Source organism: Python bivittatus, unplaced genomic scaffold (genome assembly GCF_059951505.1).
Source record: "Python bivittatus isolate LINGU-HERP-01145 unplaced genomic scaffold, Pbiv_v1 ctg000310_np1212, whole genome shotgun sequence".
Lineage (NCBI taxonomy): Eukaryota > Metazoa > Chordata > Lepidosauria > Squamata > Pythonidae > Python > Python bivittatus.
The window spans coordinates 3,600,467-3,610,757 of NW_028277054.1; the positions used below are offsets into that span (position 1 = coordinate 3,600,467).

A 10,291-nucleotide genomic window follows, 5' to 3' on the forward strand; every position below is an offset into this window, starting at 1 on the left:
CAGTTCCCCAAATTCCTCAGCCAACGCAGCCATTGCTGAGACTTGAAATCCACACATCTGATCAGTGTCAAGGTTGGGGAGGGTTGGAGTGAGCTTCTGCTCATGAACCCTCTACTTCTTTTCTGGGAGCTGGGGGAATTGTCCACCTTCTCAAAATTTTTAAAAGCTACAGTATGAGCCTCTGAAATGGGCCTTGGCTGTAAATGAGAACTTTCCTTAGATGAAAGCTGAAGCAACCAGAAGCCAGTGAACCAATCATTCAGCTTCCTCTAATGCTGTGCATTGACCTACAAGTTGATGGGGGTTTGAGTCCAAAATATCCAGAGGTCCGTTCTCTGAAAAAGGCTGGACTAGATCCTTCTATGGCCAATACCACCTTCCGTTGATTTCCTGACTCATTTCAAATTTGCCCTAGAGCAGTGTTTCTCAACCTTAACAACTTTAAGATGAGTGGACTTCAACTCCCATCTGGACTCAGGCAGGTTTGATTGAAATGCAGGTTCTGAGGAAAAGAAGACTCCCCTGGGGAGAAAAAATAACATGGCTTGAAGCTCCTCAAACGAACATCTGTTGTAACTCTGCTGATTCACCTTGTTCTACCTTGCTCCTCTTGCAGGTGAAGAGTTTTCTTGAGACGCAGAAAGCTCTCCTGACAGAGATCCAGAATGGCTGCAAGCGCAACTTTGTTCTGGCCAAAGAGAAGGAAGAGAAGGAGCAGAAGCTCCAGCAGTCGGCCTCCATGCCTGAAATCATGGTCACAGAACCCCTGGAGGAGGAGCGGGTGGAGGATGACGGGCAGAATGGTGATGTGGTATCCAGTCTGGAGGAAGCAGAGGAAGTAGGGGAAGCCCTGATTTCCCATGAGAATGGAGCAGCAGAGAAGAATGTGGCAGGTGGCAACAACAATCTGTCCGATTCCGATTCAGACACTGAAGAGGAGGTGGAAGAGGAGGAGACATTGCAAATGAAGAATCTCTCTCCATCAGAACAGCCCAGCAAGCCCAACCACACTGAAGGAGCTCCCAGGGTGTGTTCCGTCGATAAGAGCAGGAACATCCTTGGAGCTGAAGACAAGGCTTCCCCCTTGAACACTACAGAAGAAATAAAATGTGAATCTCGAATAGGAGCCACAAGCAGTTCGCCAGTACAGATCAGTTCTCCTGGAAATGAGAAACGGATATCTGTTTCTAGTCCTGGGCGAGGCCATAAAATCTTTGTAGTGACGCGAGTAGAGAGCTTGCCGGAGAAGGAGGAGGAGAGAGCCCAGCAGAACATTGGCCCCGCAGCTCTGTCTGTGCCTCCATCAAAGCAGGTGGACTCTTTGCCCTCAGATCAGCCCATAAAGACTGAATGCTCAAAACAAGAGACCAGGGAGACTGTGACTGAACCAACAGCCAGCTTGGAAAGTTCTCACCTCACACCCAGTTCCCATTTGGGCACAGAAAAAATGAACTCTGGGTCATGTGAGGGCACTGTCCACCTTGCTCTGCTTCCTAATGGGATAAAGACGGAGTTTCTTCATGTGCTACCGGACACACCTTTAGGATATGACGGGAAAATTGCCAGCTGTGCTGTGGAGCATGGTAAGAAAGCATGAGGGCTTTGCATTACAGCAGAGGTGAGATGGCAGGACCAAAGAGTTCCCACAGTCCCGCTGAATTTTATTTATTATCCTGAAGAGTGAGGCTGTGCAGGGTGGGAGGAGCCCTCAACCTCCTTTGGGCCGAAGGCAAGACTTGATCTTCGGGTCAGGTGCTGGAGATATGCTCCCAAAAAACCAGGAGGAGGAAGGGCCAAAGAAGCAGTTGAGGCTAGGTTACAACATTAAATAGAATTAAAGTTCCACAATTTAACCTCGGTGAACATGATTGTTTGCCATGGATAGGATAATTTTCCCCTTCCATTGTGTCAGAGGTGATGATTTTGATGGCCACTCTTGGGCAGGCTCCTTGGCTTTGGAGGGTTGCCGGAATTGCTGCTGGTGCAGCCCTGACTTCACGTCAGCACGATGGGTGATTGAGTGGCTGCATGACGCTCCGATTCTCTGTTCTGTTTTTCAGAGCTGAACTGTTCCAAAAATGAGAAGGAGCTGGAGGAGTTACTCTTGGAAGCAAGCCTAGAGATGGGACAGGAACCAATGTGACACTTTAGGTAAGAGACTGCCCTCTGAACGTGTGGAAAGGAGAGTCCGTACATCTAAAGCCAGGGTCCCAGAAAGGGTAACGTGTGCTTTAAAAGCAGGGCTGTTTGGCCACAGAATAATACTCAGACCTGATTCTGAATGTATGTGTGCCCAAGTCAGCCCCCCTGAATTTAGTTAGCGCCTACTGTAAATACATGTATAGGAGTCCTCACTTAATGACCACAATTGGGACCAGCAACTCTGTTGCTAAGCAGCATGGTCATTAAGCGAAACATGACTGTGCCAGACTTACGACCTCACTTCTACTGCAGTTGTTAAGGGAATCAACTTGCAATTTTACTGCCGGCTTCTCCATTGACTCTGCTTGTCAGAAGCTGGCTGTGAAGCATGCAAATGGCAATCACGAGCCTGCTGGACACTGTGACGGTTGTAAACGCCTGCCAGTGGCAAAGTGCCCAAATTTTTTATTGCATGACTGCAGGGACACTGCGACAGTCCTAAGTGTGAGGACCAGTTGTAAAATTACTTTTTCACCACCGTCGTAACTTCAAATGGTTGCTAAACAGGGCAGTTGTTAAGTGAGGACTACCTGTATGCAGTGCGATTCTAGTTAGAAGCCAGTAACTGGTTTGGGGACTTCCAAGGCATTCTTTATCTAAGGCTACCAATGATTGAATTTTTCTCCAACATCTTTTTTTTTTTTTACTCTAAATTTGCAGCTGATTTTTTTAAAAAATTCAGCAGTGTCTCAAAATCCAGCTGAATGACTGACCTTACCAGCCCTGGGAACCCAAAGAACCATTCCCAGAAATGTTAGGTAGTTGTGTGAGGAGATCCTCTTGCTTCTTCCAACTGATGGAGGGCTTTTTAGAAAGCTTTAGAGGGAAAAACAACACACTTCTCTCACTCTTGGAAAGTAGGTGAGTGGTACGAAAACCCTCTCTCCAACCCCCCCAAAGCTTTCTTCTCTGAAAGCGGTCCTTTTGGGGGGATTTTTACTTACGCCTCTCAGGGTATGCTTGTCTCCCTCTCTTTCCTCCTCCACTTTGGGCTTTTTTCTTTATTCCATCCAGATGACAGTTAAACTCTTTGGATAACCAGACTTGATTTTTCTTGCAATCCAAGGAAAGAGTTTGGTTTTTTCCCTCTCTTTCTTCTCTTCGGCCTCCTCCAATTCTTTCTGAAAAGCTGCTGGGTTCACGCAGTTTCAAAGGAAGACATTTCTGGGCTCTTTTACTCAGGCACAGTTATCCATCCATAAAGTTATGAATTTTAATAAATCAGGTGTTAATTAGAGTGGGTGAGCAGAACAGGAAATAACGCTGCTTCTTTTTACAATCCTGTACGTGCCTGTTTAGAGGCAAATCCTGCGGTGCTCAGCAGAGCGTGTTTTGAAGAAAGCATGCTAGGACCTCAGTCTTCACTGCTTTGAAGAGAAGTTTTCAATCAGATCCTTTTTCTGTTTGCTCAGAAGTAAATCCTGAATTGTAGGCATCATATTGCTGGTACCTACCTTACCCCATTCCACTAATTCCCCCCCCTTCTTTTGGAGGCCTGGTTTCCAGCGTGAAAGCAGTGAAACAATATACATTTCATAGGAAGGGGAGGATGGCATCTTCTTCAGCTATCCAGTGGGAAGAGGGAGGCATTCAGAACAAGTACAGAGGGACCTTCCTTGTATCCTAGTGTTTCTGCTAGAACTGAAGATGTGCTTCAGTCTTAGCACAAATTAAGTTATGAAAAGGCGTTGGAGGAAGCTTCTGTATAATGAGGGGAATTCCAAGCAGAATTCCAATACATAAATAAATAATTGAAATAATTGAAAATATTTTGGGGAGATGGCAAATTGGATCTTGTCTTTAAGAAGTGGGAAGGAATGAGAATATGCTGCAGCAGCATAATTGCAAGGAATATAAAAGGTATAGGACAAAATCTTCCCGTGGTGAGTGGTTAGTGACTAATGTGGTGTCATGGTTAAGATGTTGGATCAGGGAGACTTTGTTTCTAGTCCACCCTTAGCCATAGAAACTCACTGGGTCACTTTGGGCTAATCCCTCTCTCTGACCCCAAACTACCTCCCAGTGTGGTAGTTGTGGGTAGAAACTGGAAGACAGAATGCTATGTGTGCTTCTTGGAGCAGGATATGAATCTAGCAAATAAAAACAAGCTCTCATTAAGAATTCTAAATATATAAGAGTACCTGCATATTTTACGCAGAATTGCATCATCCAGGACCATGTTCCAGAACTGTTGAGCCTTGGCTTGCTTAAGCTGGGTGTTAAAGTGAGATGTAGCAGCTTGTAGGGTGGGGGTAGGGAGGACAACACAGCAGTGACACCAACAGCCCTTGGATGCTGCTTCGCGCGCATACACACACATACACACTCACTCACTCCTGAACAGGTAGATATATCAATGCCAGCACTGCTGACACACCAAAAAAAAAAAAAATTCTACACAGCATTGAAACAATTGGAATACAAGAAAACACCTTCATGTATAGGCAAATATAGTAAATGGAGCAGCTTTAAAACCATGAGGAATATACAGTTAGTCCTCTGTGCAGTGAAATGGTGATGGGGTTGATACTCAGTCATTTCACCTGTTCCTCCTTTCAGCCTCTGGGCCCCCTCCACATCTGCTCCAGGGTGGTTGTTTTTTAGAGCAGGCTTTTAAGAAGGGAAGTTACAGTGGAAATCCCTTTTCTCCCCGCTTTGAGAATGGATGGCTTTATTAGCGGAAGAATGCTGGCCCAGCTGTAGCCAATGTTATAACATAAGCAACAGCACTCTATTTATCAGCACTACTTTCATCATATGCTTCCTATTTAAAACAATTTCCCACATAAGGATCGTAGCAGACGCATAATGTCTGGATAGAAAGTGATACCTTTAACTTGTTCTCACTGTGGGTGTTTTTTTTGTTTTTTGTTTAATTTGGACTTAGGGGAAGAGTGCTTCCAAAAGCAATTCTGCTTCAGCCCTAGCTAACAGTATCTTTGTTGGCCTTGTTCCTTTAGCTCCGAAATATATGCCAGATGGGGGAGGGGTACAAATTAATAAATTTGTTCAAGACATATGGTGACCACAGGAAATGAAACTTTTCACTCTCCAGAATGTTCTCTTTTAAAATGCTCAATTACGGATAACTCTTATGGATAAGTCAAGCTTCTAGTTCTCATATTTTGAAACCTTTTTTTTAGTGATATTTAGGTGAAAAGGTACTTGTACTCTTTGTCCTAACAAGGGGAGAAAATGGAAGCAGTTTGATGTGGGTGTGTGAAAACAGGGATGAGATGTGCCTGAGATGTTTAAAATGAGGCTTGCTTATTAGTAGCAGGGTAAAGACTGAAATCAGCTAGAAATGAACAGCTTGCTCTGATATATATATTAAAACAGATATATTGTCATTTTGGTAAGTCCCAACTACTTAGCCCTCAGTAAAACGAGGATGATTTATCCAGTAGTTTCTGGACATGTGGATTTCTAATTCTGACCCTCTGAACTTTTTTCTTCCTCCTCCCCTTCTCCTTCAGTTCTGGGCTGTTGCTGATCAGACGGATTGCATTTGGGAAGCACTTGTCTAGCTTTACTTCCTGCCTCCACCGTGTGATCCCAAAGAAACAAAGTGGACACTGAGATACCGGGGCAATTGGATGCCTTGTCCCTTCCCAAAGAGCTTTGTTTCCAAATGCAGCCCCCCCCTTTTTTTTGGCATTCTCGATGTCTTCCTCTGAGAAGAGATGCGCAGTCTAGCAGGAGCGATCCAGGAAACTAGCAAAGGGAGACCTCAACCTGGAGAAGAGCTTCCGTACTTGAGTCATAGGATGAACTCTTGATGCTGGACTGCTTCAATTTCTCCCTCTGGAACACTAGCCAAGGGCACTTGCAATGTTTCCCCCTTTTCCTTTCTGGAATGACCCTGGCAAGTCAACTCTGCAAGGAGATTTAACTTGTAGGCTCTGGATGTTAACAGGCTGCGATCGTCTGTCCAAAGGGGAGAGTTTAAAAAAAAAAAAAGCAAAACCCTGAAGACCAATAAGGTCCTGCATTTTGGCTTTTTGCGCAGTGCAGATGTGACCCGTCTCGGCCAGCGACGTTTTCAAAGAAGGCTGAGGAGGGAGATGTGACAATATTGAGTCAAGGTGGCAAACTTGTCATGTCACAGCCCCATGCTGGAAAAAACTTTTCTCGCCTAAAGCAAGACTATTCAGGCTGTTAATTCACAGCACAGACTACTATTTATTTTTGTTTTTATTCATATATATATATATATGTATATGTATATATATATATGAATATATAAATTCATATATCTATATATATACACACACGCATTCATATCTTTTTTCCTTCCTTTGTTGTGTCTCCATGTTCGTTCTATTTTTTGTTTGGTGTCTATTTATAGTGGAATGGGAATGCTCTTCCCGTTAATCTGCATCCCTTTCTGAGTGACTCGGCTGCCTCCCTGCTCTTTCCGCTCGTTAAAAGAAGAAGAAATCCCTTATGGAAGCTCTCCTCTGGGGCCCCGTGGAGCATTTGCCACCAGCTGAGGACATGTTGTGCATCAAGCGGGGGGGAGGGATTCCTCTCCCTCCATTGCCCACGAATGTGAATGCTGCCACTGTTCCACCTACTTTGGCTTCTTCTGTTTATTGGGAAAAGGATCAGGTTGTTCCATCTCCAGGGTGTTCCTTTGCAAGCCGTACGGGGCTGAACTTGGGGACAATGGCGTAGGAAACTCTTCGGTGGACTGTAAAACTTGGAAGGAGGCGTGTATTGCAAAAGGGCAGGGGGTGCTTACCCCATGTGAGGAAACTGACACGAGAATCTTTTTACGGATGCTGCTGGGTTCAGGGTAATTTAACACCCCCTTCCCCATTTTTTCCCCAACTTATTGCATCTCTTCACGTTGCAGGCCTTTCCACATTGCTTCATACATGTGGATGAGGAGGTAACAGCCGTGGTAGAAAGTTAGCTGCTCCTGATCTGGGCCTTATGGAGTCCCAGAATTGCTCTTCTCCCACAGCAACAGTGAATCCCTCCCAGCCGAACCGTGCTTTTCTCAGCGTTCGGCCAGAAAAGGGGGATGCTAAAGACTTGGTGAACCAGGTGAGGTGGGAATCTCTTCCCATGTGCAGGGAAGAGGAAATCTGCAGGGAGCCCTTGTCTGGGGTGCTACAAGATTTCGGCGCAAAAGGAGGAGAAGGAACAGATTGCTGTAGAAAGCGTTGTGGGGGAGGGTTGACTATTTCTCAGGGAAGGGCTTTTTGAAGAATCCCTCCCCCCAATATGGTGTCCTCGAGAGGAGCCAGAATACCAAGGCTTGTGCACACTCGCATGTTCTCTCTCTCTCTTCCATAATCCCCTTGTTGGAACCTAGTAAGAGAAGAGAAATCCAATGGTGATGAGAAGCTGCAGACGTTCAGGTGGATGTGGTCTCACAGGTAATCCCCCAAACTGAGCTCCGCCCACGCATCGAGCCACAAAGACTGATTGGTGCTCGCAGATGGTGAGCAGGCACCCTGATGTGGTGAGATCTGTGTTGGCAGAAGGGGTTGCAACAGGCCAAAGTCCATGTGGTTGGAAATCAAGCGATGGGAAGCAGAGGCATTCTTTGGAGGCCGTGTTCAGCGTCCTCCAAAATCTTTTCCCATATGTGAAAAACTTCCCCAAACCGACTGCACCTCCATCGGAACAGCTCATGTGAAAGAAATGGATAGGAAGGAAAGTTCTCCCCCCGCCAGATAATGGGACTACTCTGCCCTTATCAGCCATCACGCAAAATCTGCAAGAGTTTTTATGGTACTCTAATGAAGCAGAAATGAAAGGAATGTTTTTCCCTCTTAATCCCCCCACTCCCCCCAAAATACCTTTTTTTTTGTACAAGATTGACTGGAGGACATGCCTTCCTGCAAAAGAGGGGAGGGCCGGCTACGGAGCTGGTGCAGAACTTTAAAAGCTTTTTACTTCATTTTTAAATTTTGTTTGTTTTGTTTGTTTTTCTTAAGTGCAATGGAATCTTATCAGGGAGCATGAAAATGGCACTTTTTGCTGCGTAGAATTTCAGGCTGGAGAGGCAGACACAAAAGGTTTTGTGTGCCCTTCACCCTCTTGACCATGACACTCTCGTACACTCAAGCGCACACGCACATGCACAATCACACGCACGCTTATCTGTAAATGGAGTATTAATGCAGCCCCCCCAAAAAAATTCCTGTCAATGAAGCTTTCGCTGCATTAACCCTCCATTTACCCCTTCCCCCCCTTCCCCAACGGCACCAGTTTGATTTTTGTGTTCCTTTTTCTTTCTGCTAAAGTTTGTCATTCCCTTCTGGGTGCGTGCGTGTGTGTCGTTTTATTTTTATGGAAGCTGTCTTCTATTAAATGAAAAGCTGCATTCATCACGTGGCTCGTTTCAGTCTGTTTTGATCGGGCGCGGGGATGAGTTGTTCCGATGGCACAGCCGCCAGTTGTACTCTTCTTTGTCGCTTGGCCAAATAGACCCAATAGCCTGGCTTTATGTTTTGTTTTGTTTTTAAAGGGCTAGGACTGGTTAGCCTGGGCCTTGGGCTTGTTTATATTGTGGGGTGGGATTCTTGGCTGCCTTATGGAGATCCGTAAGCAAAAATGCAAGTCCTTGCCCCCCAGATCTTCCAGCGTGAATCTTGGAGTGACAGGAAAGGAATCAGAGGAGCAAAGGAAGGGAAGGTGACCTGGCTGGATTTCTCTTATATCACCCTACCTGCATCTTTTGCCTCCAATCTCCTTAAGTGTGGCTGAGTTTTTTGGGGTTCCCCCTTTTCCGTTGGTTGCTAGTCATGCAAATAGGGGTGCGAAGGGGGTGGGGATAGCACTGTAACTAAAAAATGAGCAGGTGCAGGGGTGACTCAGAAATGCTGTGTCGTTTGAAGGGAAAGAAGGGGACTCTCCTTTCAAAGGGGTTACCTCAAATTCAGCTGCAGAAAAAGCATTGGCAATTCAGTTTGCTCTGATCTCCAAGATTTGGATGAAGAAGAGGGTGAGTGTTTCCCCCAAAGGGCTTTAGGGCAACAGGAAACTAAGCAGACAGCTGAGGTACAATGGGAAGGGTGTCTTTTCAGTTGAAGCTTGTCCTTGCCTTGCTGAATCTGAAATAACTCCGATCCAGCATTTCTCTATGCAGTCTTGAGCTCCTACGTGGTGGAAAGATAGGGTACAATTTTTTATCTTGGTTTGCTGCTCTTGTGGGGGTGGGATTGCTTTGCAGAGACGGAAGGAAGCTGCTGTCTTCACCCACGTTCCCAAACTGACCAGAATATTTCTTGGCATTTCAGCATTTGAGAAGAGGTGGCGAATGGATAAAATAAGTTAATTCTTTTCTTTCTGAGGATTCAGAAGAAAACCCGCCTTGGTCTTGTACCTTACTTTTTACAATTAAATTTTTTTTTAAAAGCAACTATAGGTAATTTTGTGTTCATGCACTTAATGGATTTATTGCTATCATGCCTGGTTGAAATAAACTTTCCTGAGAAAGGCTCTGCATTTCCAAACTGATTATTGGCAAATGGTTGCATTTTAAAATTGGAACTTGCCTGGCAACATCTCCTCTGCACCCTCACAATTTTGAGGACCAAATTTAGAATGCAAAGAGAGGTGCAGATTTCTCCTTGGCCAGTGGTTTCATCACATAGGATTGAATGAAAACCAAGTTTGTGGACACAGAAAGATGCGTCAGTCAAAGAAATGCAAGTTTCTTTGTTGGAAGAAAGGAAAGCAGTTTCTATGAGGAAAAATAAGGTGATTTTACACCTAATGGGTGTAAAGAAATCAGCAGACCCCTCTTTCTGTGGTGTAAGGGATAAGACTTCGGACATTTGCTGTGGGCTGGAAGCAGCTTGATTGAGAATGGCTGAGTTGCTCAACATCCTGCTTGAGAGTTAGCCAGATTGTGGCTTGTGGAATTCACCCAGTTGCCAGGATTCACAGAGCGCAATGAGCCACAGCTACCCAAACCCTATTTAGCCTAAAATATTACGTGATCCCAATTAATATGTGTGAAACCGAGCATTCTGGGTTCACGCACCACACTAATCCTAAAACTGGGTTTAATCAAGTTGTGCTCGCATACTATCCTAGAGAATAAACAGTGAGATGTCTGGGCTCACAC

The 10,291-nt window shown here is 45.2% G+C and overlaps 1 protein-coding gene across 1 annotated transcript in view; it reads left to right on the forward strand.

Moving 5' to 3' along the window:
- Nucleotides 1-8,546, forward strand: part of PPP1R37 (protein phosphatase 1 regulatory subunit 37) — a 34,469-nt gene extending 25,923 nt beyond the window's left edge. The window contains exons 11-13 of the mRNA XM_007421505.4: nucleotides 617-1,583; nucleotides 2,061-2,151; nucleotides 5,679-8,546. Coding sequence (XP_007421567.1) covers nucleotides 617-1,583; nucleotides 2,061-2,143 — 1,050 coding nt within the window. The 3' untranslated portion in view covers nucleotides 2,144-2,151; nucleotides 5,679-8,546. The remainder of the gene's footprint in view (nucleotides 1-616; nucleotides 1,584-2,060; nucleotides 2,152-5,678) is intronic.
- Nucleotides 8,547-10,291: the final 1,745 nt, after the last annotated feature.